The 27495-nt window shown below is 35.2% G+C and overlaps 1 protein-coding gene across 7 annotated transcripts in view; it reads left to right on the top strand.

Moving 5' to 3' along the window:
- The window catches only part of SLC4A10 (solute carrier family 4 member 10), a gene marked incomplete at both ends in the record, with an annotated part of 320758 nt that overhangs the window by 170986 nt on the left and 122277 nt on the right, over nucleotides 1-27495 (top strand). For all 7 annotated transcript variants that reach the window (XM_080689857.1, XM_080689854.1, XM_080689856.1 and 4 more), the window contains one exon: nucleotides 12883-13021. In XM_080689857.1, the coding sequence (XP_080545983.1) occupies nucleotides 12883-13021 (139 nt within the window). The remainder of the gene's footprint in view (nucleotides 1-12882; nucleotides 13022-27495) is intronic.

The raw sequence follows: 27495 nt of genomic DNA, 5'->3' as shown, positions 1-27495 counted from the left end.
TTGAAAAGTCTATCTTCTCTCCAACATATGTGTTTGGCATCTTGTTGAAAATCAGTAGGCTATAAGTGTGTGGATTTATTTCTGTACCTTCAATTTTTTTTCCATTTTTTCATGTATCTGTTTTTGTGCCAATACCATGCTGTTTTTATTACTATAGCTCTGTAGTATAATTTGAAGTCAGGAATTGTGATGCCTCCTACATCACAATTAATGGATAGACCTGGAGAATGTTATGTTATATTTAGTGAGATTGGCTAGTCACAGAAAGTGAAAGGTCAGATTTTCTCTCATTTGTGGAAGCTAAGGAGTAACTGGGATACCAGAGGAACCTCAGATAATGGAGGAGAAACTCCAGTGGAATAAGGGAGATTGTCTAGGAAAAGTTGGTAGTGTGCGGAGGGAAAATCAATGAAGGAATCTCTTTCATAGACATTATGTACGTAAACGAGAATACCAATGCCAATCTCAATATTCTGTATGGGAAAGGGGGGCTTTAGGAGGGAGCTGGGGAATGTCCACTAAGTGCTATGCATGTATGTCACCATCACCATGAATTACATTATGATGTGAGACTATAATGCACCAATAAAAGTATAAAAATAACATGAACCCTGAGCTCTTCAGGGGTCATCTATATCTGACTATAATAGTCTCATTAAAAAAACATGCTCTATCCAGTGAATTGGGATCTATCTTTAAAGAGATATTTAATCATGAGACATAGCTATTCACTCAGTTATTGTTCATTTTCCTGTGAAATTTAGTATGATAAACTTCTTAAAATATTTGGTAATAATACTGCCTCATACTTTTATTATTCTACAAAAGAAATTTCTTACTAATGACCTAAGCAAATATCTATGTAAATGTATTTTTTTAAGATTTTATATTTTGAAAATATATAATCATATGTAAGATATAGTAGCCAGGTATGATGGCTACTATAATCTATAATCCTAGTACTTGAGAATCTGAGATAGTATTATTGCGGGTTCAAGACCAGTCTCAGCAACTTAATGATATGCTTATCAGTCTAGCAAACTCTGTTTACAAACAAAAAAATAAAAGGGGCTGAAGATATAAATCAGAGATAAATCATCCCTGGGTTCAATCCCTGGTAACCACACAAAAATATACAATAACTTTTGTCTATATCTATCATCTTTCTCTCTCTATTTATCTAGATAGACGGATAGTGCTGTATATTGTAGGAACGGATTGACATTTAAAATCCATGATGTCAAATTCTTTATTATTTGCATTGGGTTTAAGGTTGATTAATACCAGTTTCCTTTTGATCAAATTATTGTGATATGTGGAAGAAAGAATGCATGCAAATATCTGATCCATAGAAGAAATTAACACATTTTTTTATTTTTATGTGGAACATATTAAAAATTGCTTGCATTCAGACTGTGCTTGGTGCCTTCTCTCCCCCCCACCCCCCGCTTTCCCTTCTCCCCCTTTCAACAATGAGTGTCCAGGTTAATCATGTTATATTCATACTTTTAGGCATATTTAGATGTAGTTCCTCCATTAATCAACCTCAGACTTCTTCCTCTCCTATCCATTCATTCTAGCTTTGCTAAAGTTTCCCCTCCATTATCTGGAGTCCCTCTGGTATTCCTAATATTCTCTAGTTTGGGCATATTAGAGAAAATATATGTCCCTTCTTTTTCTGTGCTTGGCCGATCTCACTTAACATAATGTTCTCCAGGTTTTCCCATCTTTTTGCGAGTGACATGATTTTGTTCTTTATAGCTGAGTAGGATTCCATTGTTTCTATTTCCCATAATTTTATAATCTATTCTTCTTTTGATGGAGACCTAGGTTGATTCCATATTTTGGCTATTATGAATTGTGCTGCTATGAACACAGGTATGCATATGTTACTATAGTTGTCTGATTTCAACCCCTTTGGACAAATACTTAGCAATTCTCAGAAATAAGAACCAGGCAGGAGGCATCACCATCTCAGACTTCAAATTATATTATAGAGCAATAGGAGTAAAAATAGCATGGTATTGGCACAGCATACATACTGACCAGCGGAACAGAATAGAAGATACAGAAACAAACCCACACACCTATAGTCAATTGATCTTTGAGAAAGGGGCCAAACTCATACACTGGAGAAAAGACAGCTTTTTCAGCAAATGGTGCTGGGAGAACTGGCTATCCATTTGTAGAAAGATGGAACTAAATCCTTACCTCTCACCATGCACATTAATCAAGTCAAGATGGATCAAAGACTTAGAAATTAGACCAGAGACTGAAGTTATTAGAGGAGGGCTTAGACTCAACACTCCAACATATAGGCACAGGCAGCAACTTTCTCAACAAGACCTCCAAAGTGCAGTAAATTAAAGCAAGCATTAACAAGTGGGATGGCATCAAACTAAAAAGTTTCTTCTCATCAAAGGAAACCATCAATAACCTAAAGAGAAAGGCTACAGAATGGGAGAAGATCTTTACCAGTCACCACTCTGATAGAGGGCTAATATCCAGAATATACAAAGAACTCAAAAGACTCTACACTAGCAAAACAAACAACCCAATAAAGAATGGGCAACTGAATTGAATAGACACTTCACAAAAGAAGAGATACAAATGGCCAATAGATACATGAAAATATGTTCAACATCATTAGCCATCAGAGAGATGCAAATCAAAACTATCCTGAGGTTCCATCTAACCCCAATCAGAGTGGCAAGCATAAAGAAATCAAATAACAACAAATGTTGGCAAGGATCTGGGGAAAGAGGAACTCTTTTACAATGTTGGTGGGAGTGCAAAGTAGTTCAGCTGCTATGGAAATCAGTGTGGAGATTCCTTAGAAAACTGGGAATAGATCCACCATATGATCCAGAAATTAACACATTTTAAAAAATTATCTTTTTTCTCTTTTTTGATAATCTTACCCTAGTCAAGTACTAGTTCAATAACTTATTTATGAATATAAAGAAGCATTTGTAAGACTCTTGTGCATTTTATGCTGCATAAGTGGTTTGTGAAGTTTGATCATAAAGGAGCTCTACTTAAGTCTCATACCATTCCTTTGTATTTATTCAGAAAGCCAAATTCTTGTTCCTTTCCTGAATTAAAACCCTAGTGGGTTTCCAAACCTTTCTGATCACTCTTAGGTAACCCAAGTCCTCTAATGAGGAATGGAATTCTTACTGTAGAGTCTCCATGACACCCTGACTCTATCTTCTGATTTCTTCAGATTTGGAGTGTAGGAAATGTATGGAACTAACAGATGAAACAGGAAGGTTCTCACTGCACTGCTACTTTTGTAAGCAGAAGTCACACTCACCAGGCCTCCCAAGAATCTGGGTTTACTCATTCTCTCCCAGGGAGTCCCTGGATGGCACTCTCTTCTGCCTTATTACATCGTTCTCTTTACCTCTGGGTATTCGGTTAGAACAATAGATTGTTTCTGTTGGAGTTTTCTCATTGCTTTGTGGCAGCCTTTTAGACTGCATTTAAGATGACCTCACATTCCATGTTGAGCCTTTCTCTCTCTCACACACATGTGTGGCCCATATGTGACTCACAGAAAGCACTCTGTAATGGTTTATATTTGGAATATCCCCTTACCCCTCATGTGCAACCAGAGAGCAGTGTTGGAAGCAGGATTTGGTTGCTAAGGAAGGGCCCCTGGGGGTGTGGCCTGAGGGATTATATTTGATTCCTCCTCCCCCAGCTCTCGCTCTCTGCTTCTGGCCTCCATTATGCGCCGAGCGGAGCTTTGCTATGACCCTCCGCTTTCTGTTGCAGTTACCTTGAGCTCCACAGACACCACCCTCACAAGGACCAAACCTCTAAATCTCCAAAAACTGAGAAAATAATTCTTTCTTCCTTTAAGTTGTGTGGTCAGTCATTTTGGATTTAATCAGTGAGAACGTTGACCATGATGCATTCCATACACTCTGATAAATTCCAGGAGTGCTCTCCCTTCAAAGCAGCGCTCTCAGCCATCAGCAGCTGGGTAGACCTGTTGTTTCTCAGGTGGGAATCACATCTCAGGCTATTCGAGGGGAATGGAGGCCCCCCTGGTGACCCTGGGCTCCATTCAATTAGCTTGAGAAGGAAGCAGATAGTCCTACTGTCCTCCCTGCTTAATGGAGTAAGGAAACTAAGGCTTATATTGCAGATCTTCTCCAGAGAAATCTCTATATTACGTCTACTTTTTCCTTTATATGATCCAGTTTCAGGAACACAATTTGTAAATTCTGCAGATAGACATACTTTACTTGGAAGAGAAATATCTTTTAGTTTTTGGGGCTTCAGATGAAAATTCATTTTATCAATCTAATGGAATTATTAACTAGCATTAATAAGTATATTATTTCACTTCTATAAATGAATTAAAATGTAGGAATTCAAATGAGCAGATTGTGTATGGCATTCACATAATATGAAAAAAAGTTTAGAGTTCAATTAAAAATGGAAATATTATTGAGCTTCAAGGAGTCTGGAAACATGAATTTGTAACAAACCACCAAACTTGTCATCATCTCCAGATTTTATAAGATAGATGATCTGAATACTGATTTATGTGAAGTAGAACAAGGATGACAAAAAAGGGAAGTATCTGTCATCTAGAAATGCATAATGGTGAACATTTTGTGATTGTTTCCTTGAGCTAAATGTTGAAGTACATGAGGATTAAGTATTTCATGACTGTAAGACCACATAGTAATATGTAAGCTCTCATCTGGGCATGGTGGCACACATCTGTAATTCCAATACTAGGGAGGCTGAGACAGGATCACAGGTCAAGACCAGCTTTAGCAACTTAGCAAGACTGTTACAAAACCAACAATATAATGGGGTGGGGTATAACATGGTGGTAGAATCCCTGAGTTCAATCCCCAGCCCCCCCCAATGGAAAATCTCCAGTCTGTATCTATCATTATAATTATTATAGTGATATGAGAAATATATTTATCAACACATTTGTCAACTATTATCTAAAAAGGCCTAAAAATAGAGAACTTATGGATAAGATCTGCAAAATGAGGAACATTACTTTTCACTGATAATTGAGAACAGTCTAATTAATATCCTGGTTAATTAGCATGGGAATAATTAAGCCAACATGAGGAACATAGCTAATAATGCAAAGATGAAAGTTTGCTAAGCAACTCATTCCTAGTTACAATTCTACTCCCAGCTTTCCTGAAATAGTATAGTTATTTAAATTTAATTTTCCTAACTAACCATTTCTTAGTGAAGTCTATATTCCAAATGGAAATAGCGTATCTGTTTATGATTATAGAAGTAATGCAGGCTCCTTGAAATTTCAGTGTTATTTAAAATTAGGCCAGCCAAAACCCCCTGCTCTTAGTTCTCATCTCTTCACTCTCTACAACGTGTGAAGCTGAATTTTGTTCTTTTTGAAATCCTCTCCTACTCTGTTCCCTGACACATTCTTCTCCCCATCAGATATGAGTTGCATGAGTGTAGAGAATTTTTTTGTTCATATCATCTTCTTCACTGCTTAGAACAATATTTGATGAAAGGAAGATGCTCACTGAACATTTACTGAACATCGGTCCTTTCCACGTCTGTCTATTCCTCATTTGATTCTTTTGTTAACTTCATCATCTCCAATCTGAAACCTGTTGGAGTTCCCCATGCTGACTGTTCTCTCTATATGCTTCAGCTTTTGAGTCACCCTCCATTGTAATCTTATAACTTCTTTACTTAAATGCCACTGTGCTTCCACCTCCCACCCTGTCCTCTTTTCTGGAATCCAGTCTCAAGCCTGATGACCTTCTTGTCACGTTTGTTCTGGATGTATCCAAAAGTTGTCTTCTGAGCACTCATTCTGTAACACTGGCTTCTCATTCTGACAAACCCCTCTTATTAATGGCACTATTATCTTCCCATTCAACCTTCTTAAAATTCTGAAACTATTTCTAAATCTCCCTGTTTCTGGTAGTTAAGCCTGTATCATCAACACCTCTACCATCAGTATCAACCATCATCAATACTATTTATGCAGTACTTTATAGTTTGAAAAGTACTTTTGCAGCCATAATTTTCACTGCTGAGATTGTCTGTGTCTCTTACTAGGATACAAAAAAAGCCCAACAACAGTAGTTTATATATTTACTATTTTAGAGGTCTCACTCTCCACCTCCTTTTGATTTACATGCTCCAGCCCTTTAGTGCTGTTATTTTTTTCTTTTCTTTTCTTTCTTTCTCTTCTTTTCTTTTCTTCTCTTCTCTTTTCCTTTCTTTTCTTTTCTTTTTTTTTTTGTGGTACTGGGGATAGAACCCAGGGGCATTCTACCTCTGAGTACCCAGCCCTATTTTTTAATTTTTTTTATTTTCAAAACAAGGCCTCACTCAGTTGGGAAGGGCCTCACTTAGCAGCTGCGGCTATCCGTGAACCACCTGTCTCAGCTTCCCAAATGCTGGGGTTACAAGCATGTGCCGCCACGCCCGGACCATGTTTCTTGATAATGAGATACTGTTTTGTACGTCAGTTTCTCTATGATGGGATCAGGTCACTTACAGGGTCTGCTTATTTGGACTTTTTACAGATTACTTGATACATCAAAGCCTGATAAATTTGGTTATTATACTCCAGTTAGTTTAAAAAACAGTATTCAAAACTCATTTGATCCTTCTTTTCAACCTATGAAATCATCTCTTAACTGCAAATCTATTTTTTAAAAAATGCAACCTTATAGTACTGACTCTTGGATTTGCTCATGTAATGAATTACTGATTTTTATGAACCCATAAACTATTATTGACTATTTCCATTTGTTCGATTCTAATTTCAACTAACCATGTGAAATATATTTTTTATAGTTTAATATTCCTGTTTAGATCATGCAGCTAATTTCAGACCTCAGAGATGACCTCAAGCCTTACTTCTGAGATGTTTTCTTGCATAGACCTATTCCTAAGTCCTTGCCTAAACCATACCATAATTTTGTATATTTTAATTTATCTTATGGTCAAAAAATGTTGTGTTCCTAATGCTGATGTGACTTGGCTAGCCTACCTCCTCCTGTGGATCTCTCCCTTGACCATGGTGGCTCTCACTTATTATTGCTTCTTCTACAATGCAGTTTTGAACATCAGTACAAACATTTTTGTCATTATTCTATTATAAAATTTCCTTTAATAAAATGCCCGTTATATTCAATTTAATAGACCAAAGTTACTTTTTATATTGAATGCATTTAATATGAACTTTTGGTTGTTTCTCAAGTAGAAACGATTTGTTATCTTGATTGTAATCACTTGTTCTAGAACAAGACTTTAAAACATTGGGTAAGTTTATTTTCTCCTTTAAAAAACAATTATTTTTATTATTTATTTATTTTATTTTTTTGGTGATACTGAGGTTCCTGGAAACCCTTCTACCTCCGGGCTATACTCCCAGACCTATTTTATATTTTTATTTGGAAACAGGGTCCTTTCTAGAATCGGGGCCTCCCATGAGGCAAGGCCGCTGCCTGAGCCAGCGAGGTCTGGATCAGTCCACCAGGTAGCCAGGCCACTACTGGGGCCATCAAGAGTGGGATCGCTACTTACAACGCTGCATGCACAGAGAAATATCGCAGAAAATAAAAATCAGATGCTTCCCCTAATCAGCAAAAACTAGGAGGAAAGGGGCAACAGGAAGAGGTCGAGCTATAGAAAGGGCCCTATAGTGAAGCAACTAAGGTGACCAATCAGAGGGTATGGAATAGGGGAGGATGGAGCCTCTTTAAAACTCAGGGGGTACATAAACAAATGTATCAAAGTTAATCACCAAACAAGCATGGGATCGAGGGAGGGGGAGGGAAAGGGATGGGGGCTGGATGAGGGCTAATTGGATGATGTGTGCTTGTATATCCTCTCAAGCCTTGTATTCCAATGTGATATATGATTACAATGCACCAATAAAAAATAAAAATAAATAATAAAAAAAAGAAACAGGGTCTCTTAAGCCAGCACGGCTGGCTTCAAACCAGCGTGATCCTCCTGTCTTCACCTCACAAGCGTGGGAATTACAAGAGTATGCCACCATGCCCAGCTAAAAAACAATTTTTATAAAAACATTAAAGGTCTGAATTTGTAGCTTGGTGGTAGAGTGCTTGCCTAGAATGTGCAAGGTTATTGGTTTGATCCTTGGTACTTCAAAAGTACCCCCAGAAACAACAACAGCCAAAACCACCAACAAGCAACTGACACGGTGACCAGATATATTTTGTCACATTATATTTTTTAGAAAGTAATGCATAAAGTTCATTGAAATAAGAAGGTAGAAGAAAACAGCATGTACCAAATAAATCTTGACCATAAATTAACATTTGTAAAGTGCTTCCATTATTTAAATAAGTAAATATTTATTAAACTTTGAAATGCACTGAGGATATAACAATGAATAAAGTTAACAGGGTTTCTGCCTTTATAATTCATACATTCTAACAGATAAGATAGATAAAATTAATTACAGTATAATAAATTATTTGATTAAAATTTAGATAAATGCAAGAGGGGTAAGATAATGATTTAGGACGCCAGGGACCTGATGTAACTTTGCATATGAATATGTTTTTATGTGCATATATGTGTGTATTTGTGTGTGTGTTTTGCAAGGGTGACTAGGTAGTAGTGCCAAAAAGTGTATTACATTTAAGCAGAGGGCCAAAAGATATGTAGGAGAGCTAGAAGAAAGAGTTCATGTGAAGACCCTGAGGTGGGAAAGAACTTGGTATGGTTGAGTCTTAAGGAGGCCTAAGGTACCCAGAATGCAATAGCAAGAGAAAGAGCGGCAGCAGATGGGCTGAGGCTGCAGCGATTAGGATTCTACTATAAATGTTTACTTACTTACACAAATACATAAGTAAGTTACATCAGTAGGATAATTATTAGATTGTTGTTATTTTGTATACATTTTCACCATTGTCCTCTGAAATTATAAATATTGTGGTAAAACAAGCTTGTGAATTTGTTTAAAAATTAACCAATAGCCTATTAATTGGTTCATTTTATAAGTAAAATGTCTAACATTATAGATTTCAGTAATCACTATGTACTTGTTATTGATTTATTTATTCTTTGTGTTTTAAAAATATTTAAAATATCATTTATTGGAATAACATGGAATTTATAAGATAGAATTCCATTATTAAATATTTTCATTAATATTTAGTTAACAATTGATGGTGTACATAGGGGGCTGAGATGGGAGGTTTGCAGGTTCAAGGGCAACCTCAGCCATTTAGTGAGACCCTCCTAATGAGACCCTATTTCAAAATAAAAAAGAAAATGGGGTATGGGTATAACTCAAAGGTAGAATACCTCTAAATTCAACTTTTAGCACCCTCCTCACAAATATATATGTGTTTATATATACATATAGTATATATGTATATACTTATATATATTAAGCCAAATCTTTTATATCACTCAATAAAGTTTTATAATCCTTATCACAAATGTATTACATGATTTTGTCAGGTTTACTTCTTGATGATCTTATATTTTCTCTAAAATAAAGGAACTGGGTGCAGTGGTGCCCACCTGTAATCCTAGTACTTGGGAGGCTGAGACAGGAAGATGACAGGTTCAAGGCTGTTTTCAGCAATTAAGTGAGACTCTCAACGACTTAGCAGGCCCTGTTTCAAAAATGGGGGAGGGGCTAGGGGTGTAACTTGGGGAATAAATACCCCTGGGTTCAATCCCCAGTACCAAAAGGGGGTGGGAGAGTAAATGGGACTTTTAAAAAATATTTTTACTATTCTATGGAAATAATGTGAATATAATCTTTCAAAAATATAGGTCAAAGGGAAAATAATGAAAATGTAATCTCTAGAAATGCTTTTTAGTTTATCCTCCCAGTGAACTGGAGAATTGGGCAAAATAAAAAGTGGGGACTCCTCACAGGTAGAAAGGTAAGGTGGTGAAAAGGTTTACAGAGGAGTTTAAGCTTCAACAACAAACAACCTTTGAATTCACACATCTTTATTGGAGAGTGATCGAATGACGTGACGATGGTGGCTGGGAGGCAGTTCTCCCTGCGTGACTCCTGATCCTACACGCTTAGTGAGCAGAGGTAACAAGTACCTACGGGCCAGATTTCAAAGATGTTTGTACAGTGAACAGACTAGCAAGATAGAGATAGCTTTTTGGAGCAAAGAGCAGACTTGTCTCTTGCCAGTATAATGGAGATGATGTCCCTGTATGAGGCAAAAAGCCAGATTGAGGTGTGTCTTTATGAGGGACTGGGCTTCCCTCATCTCAGTCCTCTTCTGCAGCGTGTCTCCAGAACGTGAAGTATCTCTTGGCCATTTGCATATTCCATGGGAAGTGGGGCTTGTGGAGCTGACTTAGATGGTGACACCCTGGATGCTGCTATTGTTTTCTGAGTAACAACCTGTCTTTGGTCTCTTTCCCAGGACTCTCAGGTTTTTTGGTGGCACCTATAAAACTGGCAGGATAACTATAGGCAAACTTCACATTGCTCTGACCTAAATTTTGATAATTTTCATCATTGAACTGATCACAAATCATTGACAATTTTCTTTGTAGTAATTTACAATCCCAATTTTTCCTCTGGCAAAGTGTCTGTTAAAATATTTTGCCCAATTTTTATTTTTTTACTGTTTATATTTTATATGTGTTGGACATAAGACTATTGAATACACTATTTCAGGTATTTTCTTTTTTTCCTCTGTCACTTATCTTTATATTATTCTAACAGTGTCCTTCATTAGGTAAAAGTTTAAAACTTTGATAGATTTCGATTTATTATTATTTTGTATTACAGATTATGCATTTGGTCTTAAATTTAAGAACTCTTTGCCTAAAGGTCAAAACGATTTTCTGTTCTTGTTTTTCTGAAAGTTGTATATATAAAATCCATTTTGAGTTATTTTGGTATAAGTTGTCTTTCAAGGTCTTTTTTCTTTATATGTGGATGTCCAATTATTTGAACACCATTTGTTAAAACACACACACACACACACACACACACACACACACACACACACACACCACGGATAAAGTATATTCTTCATTAAATTGTCTTTGCACCTTTTTAAAACTCAATTTGCCATGTTTATTGGACTTTTTCTGGATTCTTTATTCTGTTTCATTTACTTAGGTATCAATCTAAGCCAGTTCTATTTGTTATAACAAAGTTCTATAGACCCTCTGGCTGATAAACAACAGAAATCTGATTTTCACAGCTTTGGAGTCTGGAAGTCTGAGTTCAGGATGCCAGCGTGTTTGGGTTTTAATGTGAACTTTCGTCTGGGTTGCAAGACTACCATTTTTTCTGAGTATCTTTGCCTGGTAGAACAGTACAGAAGTGCTCTCTGGCATTTGTTTTATAAAGGTACTAACCCCACAACCTAATTGCCCAACCTTCAGTGTATCTTCGTAAGGGAAGTTGGGAAGTTAGGATTTCAACCTCAGAGTTTTGGGGGAGGTATGAATACTCAGGCAATGACATTTTCTATCTCGTTGTTCCTAGTACGACACTCTCTTGATTACTATGGCTTTAGAATGCAGATGGACACCCACTTGTAGAGGTTCAACTTAAGATTTTCACTTTTCAATAGGAGGAAAAGAGTATACATTAGGTAGAAAGCATATTTTGAATTTTGGTCTTTGCCCAGTCTAGCAATCTGCAGTGTGATACTCTCTTCTGAGAAAGCTGAGGTACTTCCCCCTTCCTGGGCTGGTGAGTGGCAGGGAGCCAAAGCTCACAGTCAGCTACATGATCATGAGCAGAAAAAATTCATGTTTTATTGTTTTATTAAGCTATAATGCTCAGTAAATTAATGTATTAGGTGCCTTTTTGTATTTTCAGTGTGCAATGGGTTTATCAGGATATAACTCTATCATAATTCAAGAAACAAATGTGATTCTTAGAATCAGATACAATCACATGGTATGAGTTCCCCTAACTTTGTTCTTCTTTGAAAAACTGTTTAACTATTCTACTCTTTTTACCTTTCTATATAAATTTTAGAATTAATTTGTTTTTAACTATAAAATTCTTCTGGGAGTTGGATTGGAATTATATTACTATAAATCCATTTGAGAAGATTAGTCTCAACTATAATGATTTTTCTAACATGGACACTAAATGTATCTTAATTTATCTAGGCTTTTAATTTCTTTTTAGTTAATTTCATGATATTTTAGTTTTCAGAATGCAAATCTTCCATGTGTTTTGCTTAATTTATACCTAGATATTTTATTTCTTTTTTCTCTTTTGTGTGTGTGTGTGTGTGTGTGTGTGTGTGTGTGTGTGTGTGTTACTGAGGACTGAACCTAGAAACATTCTACTACTGATATATACCTTCAGCCTTTTCCATTTTTTATTTTGAGACAGAGTCCCTCCATGTTACCCAGGCTGGCCTTGAACTTGTGATGCTCTTATGTGAGCCTCCTAAGTATTATGATTCCAGGGATGCACCACTTGCCCAAACTTAGATATCTCATTTTTGAAGCTATTTTAAATTGTTTCACTTCTTGTTCTTGTTTTCAATCTTTCGATCTAGTGTATAAAATGTGATTTCTATATGATCATGCCATCTTACTAAACTTATTTCTAGGATTTTTTTTGAAGAAGCAGATTCAATGGGATTTTCTATATAGATGATCAAGTCATTTGTGACTATGGTCAATTTAAAATTTTATTTCTTCTTTTCCAAATTCTCTTCATGTACATTTATATAGTTTTGCTAGACTTAAATGATGCTAGACTTTAATGCTATGTTAAATTTAGTTTTAATTTACAAGTCTACACTGGGTGAGGGTTACAGTGGGGGTTGGGGTTGTATTAAAGGTAGCGTCTCGGACATGTTCAGTTGGAGTGTGGTAATGCATGCTCCTGTCTTTGGTTTTTCATAGATACCCCATCACAGCGGGTACAGTTTATTCTTGGAACCGAGGATGACGACGAGGAGCACATCCCTCATGACCTTTTCACAGAGCTGGATGAGATTTGCTGGCGTGAAGGTGAGGAAGCTGAGTGGCGAGAAACAGCCAGGTGAGGATTTTGGCTGGAGGTGGAAGGCATATTGAATAATTTTTATGTTTTATAAAAAGAGATTTCCCATTTAACAATTTTATAAGCATTCATGATTACGACTGATTTCTGAACTTGCTCATCTGGCCTGGGCATATCCTATAATAAGATATGGGTCAGGATGAAATCTGAAGGCAGTTATTATAGTAAACAGTGACGCAGAGCCAGCAGCAGCTGCAGACTTAAAGATAAACAGTAACATGATTTGTGCATCATCAAAGGAACAATAGAAATCTAAAAGTAATTTATTTCTATCTTTTCAGCTGCTGGCTTGCACTCAAATTGGTGACATTATGTGATCATTTGAAAATGGGGATTTTTTTAAAAGAAAAAGCAAACAAATATTATAAGAAACTTTAGTATAGCTCTAGATTTCATGTCCCATTTGGTGAGTGCAAGAATATTTTATAATGTGCTTATAATATGTAAATATATTTAGCCAGAGTTTTTTCAAAGTATCTTTTTCAATTTTGCTATCATTTGTAATTTATGTTTCTATATTGGTAAATAATTGATGAGTTACTATATAAAGTAATGAATTAACAGTTTTTGCTTACTTTTCATTTATTCTTCTTTAACATTTCTGGGATATCCATTATACTGGTAGGTATAATGGATATAGAATAACACAAATTTTAGCTCTTGTCTTTAACAATTTTACAGTCTAATTTAGATAAACCAACAAAAGTTATAAATGTTGTAAATTGAATGCTCTGATGTGGATGTGCATAGGAACTGTGAACACACCTAGGGTTGCCATTTACCCATTGCTTACAAATTTTTATGTGTATGCAAGTCATCTAGCATAGAGCCTCAGGTCACTTCTAAGAAGCTCACAGTTGATGGCATGTCATGTTTTTGGTTTGAGGACCTTATTTTGAGTAGAGAGTAACTAAACCACAAAGTTGAAGGAGATGAGATCAGGATAGCTTCCCTGGGATCAGTGATTCCTAAGCCACCTCTTATGGGTTGAGTTGGAGTTAGCTGGACAAAAAAGCTAGGGAGGTAAGCTAGGCAGAAGGAGCAGGGTGTACTGTGTACAGCACTGATCCAGGGTTTACTCTCTTGTTAGGCCATCCTTTCCATAGTCAGACTGTTTAACTGTTAAAGATGTTTTCTTGTTGAACATACTTGTTAGTGGTCCCCACATTGCAGTGGTTTTCCGAAAGCCATAGAACTTCATTGGATCATGCTAAACATATGGCTGCATTTAATTATTACCTTGAACACAGCTAGTGTGGAATTATTGTGAATAATATCATCCCAGCTCATTCTAGTTTGATATCTTTGGAGTGGTCACTGTAGCTCTTTTTATAAGAAAACAAAAACAATTAAAAGTTAAAGTAAAAATAAAATGGCTGTCACCTAGCTCGTTGCTGTTAATATTATTTTAGATTTTTTTATTGGTGCATTGTAGCCATACATCTTAATGGGATACAAGACGGCAAAGACATACATGCACATATCACCCAGTTAGCCCTTACCCAATTCCTGCCCCATCCCCTCCACCTTCCTGCTCATGCCTGGCTTAGTGACTGACTTTGATGTGTTTGTCACAGTACATCATGCACAGTAGAGAATTTCCCTCTTCCCCCTCCCATCTCCTCTGGTCACCTGATTTGCTCATCTAAGAGAATCTCCTTCTTCATCTGGTGTTACTCCTATGTCCCATTTTTCCCTAGCTTTGACATACTAGGGAGAGCATCCAATTTCTTATTTTTTGTGACTGACTAATCTCACTTAGCATAATGTCCTCCAGTTCCATCTATTTCCCTGTAAATGATGTAATTGTGTTTTTCTTTATGAGTGAGTAAAATTCCATTGTATACAAATCCCATAGTTTTGTAATCCATTCATCTGTTGATGGACAACTTGGCTGATTCCATGGTTTGGCAATGGTGAACTGTGCAGCTATGAACATAGATATGTATGCATTAGTTTGGCAGTTTGGTTTCCTTTCTTTTGCGTAGATGTCCAGAAATGGTATTGTTGGATCATATGGTAGGTTCATTCCCATTCTTCTGAGGATCCCCTATACTCTTTTCCAAAGAGGTTGTGCTAATTTGCAATCCCACCAACAATGTTTTAAAGTTCCCACATCTTCACATCCTCGCCAGCATTTGTTGTTGTTTGTGTTTTGAATGATTGCTTTTCTAGTGTGTGGATTTGTTTCTGAGTCTTCTATTCTGCTCCATTGGTCTAGTTATCTATTTTTTGTGCCAGTACCATGCTGTTTTTATTACTATGGCTTTGAAGTATAGTTTAAAGTCAGGTATTGTGATTCCTCCTGCATGGTTTTTGTTGCTGAGAGCTACTTTGACTATTCTGAGCTTTTTGTTGTTCCAAATAAATTTAAGGAATGAATTTTCTATGTCTGTGAGGAATGATCTTGTAATTTAATGGGTATTGGGTTGAATCTGTAGATCACTTTTGGAAGTATGGCCATTTTATGATATTTATTCTGCCTATCCATGAACATGGAAGATCGTTTTGTCTTCTAAGGTCTTCTTTAATTTTTTTAAATGTTTTATAATTTTGTTTTAGAGGTCTTTTACCTCCTTGGTTAAGTTTATTCCCAAGTATTTTTTTTTTTTGTGGGAAATCCTGAGTGGAAGTATTTTCTGGATTTCTTTTTCAGTGGATTATGGTTGGTGCACAGAAAAACTTCTGATTTTTTAAGATTGATTTTGTATCCAGATACTTTGCTGAATTTGTTGATCAGTTCTATAAGCTTTTTGGTTGAGTTTGTTAATATTTTTCAAAAGCTAGTAATGTTCAATATTTGTAACTCAAAAATATAGGATGATAGAAGACCAAATATTTACTACTTTTATTCACAGTACCTGTCTTCAAAGGCAATCACTGTTAAGTCTCTTGTTTATCTTTATAATTTTTTTTTTTTTTTGTGGTACTTGGGGTGGAACCCAGAGGCTTTCTACCTCCAGGCTATACTCCCAGACCTTTTTTAAATATTTTATTTGGAAACTGGGTCTCACTAAGTTGCTGAGAGCCTCACTAAGTAGCTGAGGCTGGTTTTGAACCTGTGCGATCCTCCTGTCTCAGCCTCCCAAGCTCAGGGATTACAAGTATGCGCCACCACGCCCGGCTATCTTTTTAATTTTTAATTCCCAAATCTATAAGTTAATGTATTTTCTTTTTCAACTTACATAATGGAAGTTATATAATACTGAGTATCCGTGTGTGTGTGTGTGTGTGTGTGTGTGTGTGTGTGTGTGTGTGTTACTGAGGATTGAACCAGGGGGCATTTTACCCTATTTTATTTTTTATTTTGAAACAGGGTCTTACTAATTAGCCAAGGATTCTAATAAATCACTGAGACTGGCCTCAATCCTGCAATCTTCTTGTCTCAGACTCTCAAATACTGGTGTTGCAGGTACATACCACCATGCCTAGCTCATACCTTACTTTTTAACTGATACTGTATTTATAACATTTTCTATACCAGCAACATAGATTTATATAATTGCTTAAATGACTGTACTTGATAATATGACGGACTTCATTTAACCAATCTTATTAGACATGAAGGTTTTTTTTTCTTCAAAAAATGCAGTCATGATCATTTACACATGTACTTTATAGGAACTTATATAGGATAAATTTTAATAGTGAAATTTTTATATCAAAGCAAGAAGGGTTTTTTACTGTGTTAGGTAATATAAAATTATTGTCATAAAATGAATTAGTAATTTATACTGATACCAACAATGTTTGTGTTTATTTCCCCAATCCTTGCCATGCTAAACTACCAAACTGTTTAAATTTTTCCTACATTATCTGTTTTTTATTTCTTTAATCACTAGAGAAATTTAACATCTATAGTTTGAATTTTTTTTGTGTGGACTTACTGTTCATTCTTTTTACCTCTTTTATGCCAAATCATTCACTATTTTATTTGCCTTTTTGAATAATTGATTGCATGTTTTTTGTTATTTTTTAAATAAAAAACTTTATAGAAATTAAAAATAAAATCTTAAAATTTATGTTAATTGATTTTATTTATGATGCTTTTTATTATAATATTTTAAATATAGAACTAAATTTAAAATAGTTTTTATATAACCTGATCAATTTTAAGATTAAGAACTTTCTACCTAGCCAGGCATCATGGCATACGTCTGTAATTCCAGTACCTGGAGGCTGAGACAGGAGACTCACAGGTTCAAGGCCAGCCTGAGCAACCTAGGAACCACCTACCTTGTTTCAAAATAAAAAGTAAAAAGGGCTGGGGATATAGAATGCCTCTGGGTTCAAGTACTAGTTCCTAGTAAAACACACACACACACACACACACACACACACACACACACACAAATATACTCATCTTCTTTATTTGGTGACAGGAAAGCAATGTTTGATCATTTTCTCCACAAATAAGTGATATAATTTTTGTTCTTTCATGATGAAAAAGTTGTTGACATAGAAGGTGAAGTGCACACCTCCCTGTTTAAGTTAACAAGCATCTTGTCTTCATTGCTCAACGAGACACAGATGTCCCTAATGATTTAAGGGAAGGCGCTTTGCCAGTTATGAGGAAATGAGCACTTTAGTTGGCTAGAGTTCCTTTAACCTACTGCTAAAGAGTGCATTTTGGAAGCACTGATTTTAGATTCTTTTTCTTTTGTAACCTTCATTGTACATAATAGAACTGAAGTGTAAGGTTGGAATATATGATATACAGACACAAGTAATTACTTTCTTATTTTTAGAATGGTTGGTGATTTTCACCTTATAGATAAAATAGTGATTCATTGCTTTCTTTTCAGCAGTGGAGATTAAATTCATGGATTTTCTAAGCTATACTCTTAGCCTTATTTTATTTTGAAACAGTCTCACTAAATTACTGAATCTTGTCTCAAACCTGCAATCCTGGTGTCTCATCCTCCCAAGTACTGGGATTATAAGGGTGCTCTACCATACCCAGCAATCCGTTCCTTTTTTTCTTTTTTTGTACTGGGGATGGAACCCAGGGCCATTCAACCTCCGAGCTACACCTCCTGCCCTATTTTTTTTTTATTATTTATTTTGAAACAGGGTCTCTCTAAGTTGCATAGGACCTCACTAAGTAGCTGAGGCTGCCCACAAAACATGATCCTTTGGTCTCAGCCTCCCAAATGCTGGGATTACAAGTGTGTGCCACCATGCCCACCTCCAGCAACCATTTCTTTTAACCAGAACCTTTCTTATAACTTTCCACTCTCAAAAAGCTGGGAATTGGTAGAAGCAGTACTAGAATTTAGCACTTTCACTCTGTCACAGTTGAGCAGGTAGGATATTTTCATGTTATAATGGATTACCTTGAATAGCATGATTTCCCAAGCCACCAGAATGTATTGGTGCTTATTTATAAGGAGTAAAAGAGATGCTCTAGCTAATTATTAGTATCTCTAATGATCTTAGATATGAAGCATGTTGGTAGCCTCGCTTTTGGAACCTTAGCAGTATAGCTGTTTGAAGTTCAGGGAGACATCTGATGAGCAGTCAAAATAGTAACAGACATTGAAGAGGAGGGTAGTTGAATTTTGGCTGAGATACAACATTTCAGAGAAAAAACAGAATGTATTTATTGAGGACTTAGAAATTTAGTAGGTTTTAAAGTGGCAGAAGTAATTTTGTTCTTGCTCTTGTTCATCTAAAGAGGCTAGTTTGAGTTAACCCATGAATCCATCAGATTTTTTTCAAATGCAATTTAATTCTAATGAATCATTAGCATGATAATATGAAAGACTTCTTCATTTGGTTGATATTTGGGGTGAGATTAATAATTTTCTGATAGTAGAAATAAAAATGATACTTCATCAGTACATTTTACCCATCACATACCACATCTTGAATAATTCATGTCCACTATCGTTGCCAAGCAAAACTTAAGCAAAGTTTTAGATTTTGAAGCTATATTTTTAAAATTATAACTATTTAATAGATGTTTGTGAAAACCAGCTGTTCTTTTTATAAAACTCCAAAATAAACACATGAAATAAAGAATAAAAAATTAGGGCAGGGCAGGGGGTATAGCTTGGAGGTCGAATGCCCATGGGTTCCATCCCTAGACCCGCAAAAAAGAAAAAAAAAAAAAAAAGAAGCTGATGGAATCGATAAATTTACTACATCCTGCTTATAAATAATGTATTATGTTACTAATAGAAACATGAGCAAAGCTGTCCAGGCTGTGAAATAGTGGAGACGACATGGCTTACTCACCGTGGATGCCTTTTAAATTTGATTTTCCCACAAAGGAGCTCAGAAGAGGCAGAGCAGGTGGTACCAGTTAGGCTTCTGATACATACGTGGTCCCATGGAAAAAAGATTATTATATCAAAACACTCTCACTGGTGCTGTGAGGGCATTTGATGTTCAAAATTAGTCAATGTTCAAGCATCTGGATTTTTAGTGGAATGTGAAGTGAGATCATATGGATTAAGACCAGATAATGTGTATAAATAATGATTTAAATATATTTAATTTCCCCTTAGGAGTACCATAGGTATTCTGTGATTACATATTATTCTCTAGATCAACCCCAGCCATATCCTCCTACTTGCTACATCCTCTAACTAAAATCACATTTTCTTTTGGGACATATATTACTTCTTACAAAGTCATAATTTTGGATGATATAAAAAGTTTTTTTCTGTTTGGATAGAATAAGAGAAAAAAATTCCTAGAAAAGCTAAACTAAGTTAGTGGTAATAGAATACATGGAAAAAGTTAAGTTCTCAAGAAAACAGCTAACTCTCAAAAGAATTTTCTTTTGTATATTTTAATGTGAGTGTCTTAGAGCGGATTATCATCAATTTAATCCTTAAGAATTCATGGAATATCTATTTAATGTTGTTTAGTAGAAAGGAACATCAGTGTGATAGTAATGGGTGAAAAATATATCCAGACATACTGAAAGGAATGAAGATAATCTGCTCAGGGTTTAGATCCTTTCCACCTCTTATGGAAAATGTCATGTAACTGGCCTAGAATTTTTATTGTATTTTCTTTTTTGTATCATCTAGCACATCTTGTTCATGCTCTGAGGCTCCTATTTGCTTTGGTTTGCTATTCAAACAAATGTCAACAGAGCTTATTTGAAAACCGGGACAAATTGCAGGACTTCAGGTCATTAACAACAATCAGACATTTTGCAACTCACAGTATATTTGGAGACTAAAAATCTTAAAATAGGATCTAGAGTGTTTCATGTCTGTTAATGGAATGAAAAACAAAAAAGAGATATACTTATGTGGTATATATACTATTTTTTTTAGTATAGTCTCTTTAAAAACATTCATTTAAATATCTCAAAGTTTTTGGCATCACTCTAGAGTTGGCATTAAACACTGAAGCTCAAAATGTTTAGTATCTTTAGTAACTTGATATTTGTAACTTGGGGTTTCCTTTTTATGGAAAGTACCTTCTGTCTTCTTCTATAATACTCATAAAACCTATGGGTACGTCAAACCATCCATGCATGTAACTTATATTTGGTTATTTAAACTACAAAACTACTTGGAATTTCCAGAGATTGCATTGCTTTCTAATAGAACCAGTCCCCAGTTTAAGTAAATTATTCTCTAAAATAAATAATGTACCTTTTAAATTTGTTTTTAAAATAGCATTTCAGATAGACACATACCTTAGTGGAGCAGAAAAAAGAACCAAGAAATAGATCAACAAAAGTGTTTCTAACTGATTTTTGACAAAAGAAAAAAGTTTAAAATGTAGGAAGAATAGTACTTTAACCAATGGCATAGTTAGACATCTACAGGCAAAACTGATATCGATCTAAACTTCACAGTGACACAAAAATTAATGAAATATAAATCATGAATCTCATTGCAAAACATAAAGCTATAAAACAGAAGAAAATAGAACATTTTCAAGGAAGTAGGCTTAAGTGATGAATTGTTACACATGACAGCAGACGCATGATATGAACACAAATATTAATAAATTTGACTTTTCCAAAATTAAAATATTTAAACATTTACATTTTAATTTAAATTAAATTTTAATTGTGGCTTTAAAATTTTTTTAAGAGTATAAAAAGACACACTACAGATAGGGGAGAAGTATTTGCAAACCATATATTCATCAAAACTGAGAGAGAATATATAAAGAACTATTAATGTTCAACAGTATAAAAATAAACCAACTAAGAAAATGGGCAAAAGACACAACAGATATTTCACCAAAGAGGAGATGTATATAGTAAATACATAAAAAGATATTAAAATATTAATCTTTAGGAAAAGGCACATTAAACCTACTACAAGAAATAACTGTGTACCTACTAAAATGGCAAAAAAGGAGAAGGAGAAGGAGAAGGAAAGGAAGAAGAAGAAGAAGAAGAAGAAGAAGAAGAAGAAGAAGAAGAAGAAGAAGAAGAAGAGGAGGAGGAGGAGGAGGAGGAGGAGGAGGAGGAGGAGGAGGAGGAGGAGGAGAAGAAGAAGAAGAAGAAGAAGAAGAAGAAGAAGAAGAAGAAGAAGAAGAAGAAGAAGAAGAAAGAAGAAGGAGGAGAAGGAGGAGGAGGAGGAGGAAGAGGAGGAGGAGGAGGAGGAGGAGGAGGCCAAAAAAGAAAATAATAAGTGCTGGTAAAGTGTCCAAGAAACTGAATCTTTCATACCTTTCTAATGTGAAGATGAAATGATAGAACTAGTCCAGAAAAATAGTGACAGTTATTCATAAAACTAAATAGGCATTTATTTATTATACGACTCAGAAATTATACTCTTGGGCATTTGTCCCAGAGAAATGAACATTTAAGTTCATGCAAAAAACTCTAAGAGTTCTTTTTTTTTTTTTTAAATTTTATTTTATTGGTGCACTGTATTCATACATCATAGTGGGATACAAACTTTTGTAGACATACATGCACACATCGCCCAGTCAGCCCCCACCCGATCCCCACCCCATTCTCTCCCCATCCCTCCCTCCCATGCTTGGCTTAGTGGTTGACATCTAGTATTATAGCAATTTATCCAAAATTAAAAATGATAATCTCACATAACAGTTTCATTTGTCTGATACCAAGCTTTTGATGACTTAAAGATAACATTTCAATATTTCTTTTTGCTTTCTTTCTTACCAGAGAATATTTTTTTCTTTTTTTTAGGTGAAACTATCATATATTTATTTTTCAGAAAAAAATCTATCCTGATATGGAATATGGACTCTAGATACCCAAAACAATCTCGAAGCAAAAACAAAGCTAGAAGATGTATATTTTCTGATTTCAAACCATATAAAGCTACAATAATTGAAACAGTGTAGTACTGTTCTAAAGGCAGATATATAGACCATTGGAGTTAAATACAAGCCTAGAGCTAAATTCTTCCCTATATTGTCAAGTTATTTTTGACAAGGTTTCCACGAAGATTTGGTGGTAGAAATAATACTCTTTTAACTAAATATTGTTGAAAAATAATAATTACATGGAAAAGAATAAAATTGGACCCTTACCTAATCCCATATACAAGTATTAACTCAAAATAGATAAAAGACCTAAATATAAATCTTAAGACTATAAACTTTTAGGAGAAAATCTGGGTCATAAAACCTCACAACATTGAAATTGGCAGTGATTTCTTGGATATGATTTCAATGGCACAGGCAACAGAAGAATATACAAACTCCCTAAAAAATAAAAGAAAATATTGTATATCCAAAGACAATGTAAACAGAGTTAAAAGTTACTAATAGAATTGGATAAAATATTTCCAAATGCTATATCTGAAGGTATATTAATACTCCAACTAGACATCCTAAAAATTAACAACAATAAAGGCAAACAATACAATTTAGAGATAGGTAAAAGACTAACATAAATAATGAATCTCCACAGATAACCAATCTTAGTTGTCTGTTGGATGGAAACTCTTGTTTCTCTGGTTCTGGTGAGTGTTACCTATTTCTTCTTTGTAGTTAATCTCTTTGAGTATTTTCTCTAGCGCTGGTTTTGAAGACATATATTCCTTCAGTTTCTGTTTGTCATGGAAGCTTCTTATTTCTCCATCTAATTTGATAGAAAGTTTTGCTGGATAGGAAATTTTTGGCTGGAAGTTGTTTTCTTTCAGAGTTTGGAATATGTTACTCCAAGCCCTTCTGGCTCTCATGACTTGGTTTGGGAAGTCTGGAGTGATTCTAATTGGTTTGCCTCTGAATGTCAGTTGGCCCTTTGTTTTTGTTGCCTTTAAGATTCTCTGCTTGGCTTCCACATTGGTCATTTTGACAATTATATGGCGTGGGGATCCTCTTCTCGGATCCTGTCTAAAGGGAGTTCTATAAGTTTCCTGGATCTGTGTATCAACCTCTTGCTCTATATTTGGAAAATTTTCTGCTATTACTTCCTTGAAGAGATTGTTAGTTTAAAGCAGCCTCTATCGACTCCCTGGGTCGGAGACTCTGTGATACAACCCAGTAAAGGAGTAGTAGGGTCTGAGATAATACAGACTCGAGATCCAGAGCACCTTAAGTGAAGCCATAGTGACCCAAGGGAAGAACCCAGAGAAGGCACAAACCTCCGAAATCATGGGAAAGAGGAATAACACTGAAGTAATGAATGTGCACAACCCCACAACATCAGAACCTGATAAAACAGAAAATCAGAGATTTCTAGAAGATCAAATCAGGAAAATAACTGTAGAAATAATAGAGGTGCTTCGAAAAGAACTCAGAGAGAGCCAAAAAGAGATAAAGGATGCAATTAATGAAGTAAAGGCCTCAATTCAAAGCACAAACAACCGATTAGACCACATGGAGAACAGAATCTCGCTCTTAGAAGATGAGCAATCCAAAAATGAATGCATAGTTTCTAATCTAGAAAAAGATATCCAACAGCAGGAATCTGACATTGAAGAAATATGGGCCCATCTTAAGAGAGCTAACCTAAGAATAATTGGAATAGAGGAGGGAAAAGAAAGTGATACCAAAGGGATCTAAGAGTTCTTGTAATGGGTATATTTGTAATAGCAACACCTCGAACAAACTCTGATTATATCTATCCATACAAAAAAAAAATTACTGACCAGGATTAGGAACAAACCACCAATACAAGTTGACTGATCTCAAGCACATTATCTTTAGTAATAAAACAAAGTCACTCTCAGAAGTAAATGAACCAATTTCGGTGACATATTCAAAATGACAAAACCACAGTGAAGATTAGTTTAGTGTTTTCCAGGTGACAAGAACAGATTGAAAGTTGATAATATAAAGAACTGGTACAAGGAATTTCCTTTGTGGTGTGGGAATAAATCTGTATCTTGATTGGGGTAAAGACTGCATGAATCTCCATATAAGATAAAAATTGCATAGCAACACACACACACACACACACACACACACACACACACACACACACTCCAAATCTCCAAATCTTATCAGCATCTTTCAAATTGAAATGCTTACTTTCTAATGAGCCAAAATGAAATGATATAGAAAGTTGGTTACTTACTTAATAATCTGTTATTTAGAAGTAAAATTTAATTATAAGTTTCCTTATAAAAAGGGGTTTGGAGCCAGGTGTGATGGAACACACTTGTAATCCCAGCATTTGGGAAGCTGAGACAGGAGTATGGTAGTTTGTGGACAACCTCAGCTAATACTTAGTGAAGCCTTTTGCAACTCATTGAGATCCTGTTTCAAAATAAAGAATAAAACATAGGACATAGGGCTGGTAGTGTAGCTAGGAGGTAGAAATACTCCTGGGTTCCATCCCTGGTACCATAAAAAATTAAAAATTAAAATAAAAAGGAGTTTAGGATTTGATCATTTTATAATGGATTAAGAGGACCATGAGTATTTTAAAAATAAAATGTTATTACAAGCTGGGCCTGGTAGCACATGCCAGTAATACTTGGGAAGCTGAGACAGTAGCATCACAGGTTTGAAGTCAGCCTCAGCAACTTAGTGAGATCTTGTTTCAAAATAAAAATAAAATAGGACTAGGGAGCCGGGCGTGGTGGCGCACGCTTGTAATCCCCGCGCTTGGGAGGCAGAGACAGGAGGATCGCGCAGGTTCGAAGCCAGCCATGCTGGCTTAGGAGACCCTGTTTCCAAAAATAAAATAGGTCTGGGAGTGTAGCCCGGAGATAGATGGGCTTCCAGGAACCCCAGTACCACCAAAAAAAAAAAAAAAAAAATAGACTAGGGATGTTTCTCAGAGGTAGAACCCTGGATTCGATCCCAATTCAATGAAAATGGAAGGAAAAAAGGATATTATTAATTATTATATGGGCCAGTTTTATGACTATGCTTAAGTAATTAAGAAGCAAAATTATTTTTAGTACAGGGCAATTATATATGTATTCTTTTAGGCAATTTCACTTGAATAATATTTGCTTGTTAGTTTTGGAGATTGAACCTAGAAGTATTCTACTTCTGAGCTAAAATATTTTTAAGAGAAAATTTTAGAAGTAATTTTTTCACATATGGGTGATAAAAAGTATTATAAGTCCAGAAACCTTAGATGAGGAATGCTCCAACAGAAAAAAACTATTTTCCTTTAAACACTATTAATATTCTTTCATAGCCCTAAGTCTTCATTACCACCCAATCGACAAGAAACTAGATTTCAAATCTAACTTGGTTCTTCAGTCAAAATAACACAAATCTGAATGTACTCTTTTTCTTTTACTTTTTTCCCCCTGAAAACCAGGTCATAGATCAGTAGTATGCAAAATGACAGAAGATTTAATAAAAAATAGATCCATTCCTCTGGTGCCACTACTTGGTGGAGGTTTCATTATAGTTCATTCCACACAATAGGATGTTGCAGTCTTTTACAAAGGAAAAAACACCTATTTTTTTCTAGCACAGATAATAAAGAAAAAAAATGTTGATAATGTGAAAAGAAGGGGAGAGAGCATGAACATTTATTTTTATTTTTTTTATTTTTTTATTATTTTTTTATTTTTTTTAATTTTATTTTATTGGTGCACTGTATTCATACATCATAGTGGGATACAAACTTTTGTAGACATACATGCACACATCGCCCAGTCAGCCCCCACCCGATCCCCACCCCATTCTCTCCCCATCCCTCCCTCCCATGCTTGGCTTAGTGGTTGACATCTAGTATTATAGCAATTTATCCAAAATTAAAAATGATAATCTCACATAACAGTTTCATTTGTCTGATACCAAGCTTTTGATGACTTAAAGATAACATTTCAATATTTCTTTTTGCTTTCTTTCTTACCAGAGAATATTTTTTTCTTTTTTTTAGGTGAAACTATCATATATTTATTTTTCAGAAAAAAATCTATCCTGATATGGAATATGGACTCTAGATACCCAAAACAATCTTGAAGCAAAAACAAAGCTAGAAGATGTATATTTTCTGATTTCAAACCATATAAAGCTACAATAATTGAAACAGTGTAGTACTGTTCTAAAGGCAGATATATAGACCATTGGAGTTAAATACAAGCCTAGAGCTAACTTCTTCCCTATATTGTCAAGTTATTTTTGACAAGGTTTCCACGAAGATTTGGTGGTGGAAATAATAATCTTTTAACTAAATATTGTTGAAAAATAATAATTACATGGAAAAGAATAAAATTGGACCCTTACCTAATCCCACATACAAGTATTAACTCAAACTAGATAAAAGACCTAAATATAAATCTTAAGACTATAAACTTTTAGGAGAAAATCTGGGTCATAAAACCTCACAACATTGAAATTGGCAGTGATTTCTTGGATATGATTTCAATGGCACAGGCAACAGAAGAATATACAAACTCCCTAAAAAATAAAAGAAAATATTGTATATCCAAAGACAATGTAAACAGAGTTAAAAGTTACTAATAGAATGGGATAAAATATTTCCAAATGCTATATCTGAAGGTATATTAATATTCCAACTAGAAATCCTAAAAATTAACAACAATAAAGGCAAACAATACAATTTAGAGATAGGTAAAAGACTAACATAAATAATGAATCTCCACAGATAACCAATCTTAGTTGTCTGTTGGATGGAAACTCTTGTTTCTCTGGTTCTGGTGAGTGTTACCTATTTCTTCTTTGTAGTTAATCTCTTTGAGTATTTTCTCTAGCGCTGGTTTTGAAGACATAAATTCCTTCAGTTTCTGTTTGTCATGGAAGCTTCTTATTTCTCCATCTAATTTGATAGAAAGTTTTGCTGGGTAGGAAATTTTTGGCTGGAAGTTGTTTTCTTTCAGAGTTTGGAATATGTTACTCCAAGCCCTTCTGGCTCTCATGACTTGGTTTGGGAAGTCTGGAGTGATTCTAATTGGTTTGCCTCTGAATGTCACTTGGCCCTTTGTTTTTGTTGCCTTTAAGATTCTCTGCTTGGCTTCCACATTGGTCATTTTGACAATTATATGGCGTGGGGATCCTCTTCTCGGATCCTGTCTAAAGGGAGTTCTATAAGTTTCCTGGATCTGTGTATCAACCTC

The sequence above is a fragment of the Muscardinus avellanarius genome (assembly GCF_963383645.1).
Source record: "Muscardinus avellanarius genome assembly, chromosome: 2".
Classification (NCBI taxonomy): domain Eukaryota; kingdom Metazoa; phylum Chordata; class Mammalia; order Rodentia; family Gliridae; genus Muscardinus; species Muscardinus avellanarius.
Note: the sequence above shows the minus strand (reverse complement) of the source record. Positions and strands in the feature narration are given on the sequence as shown.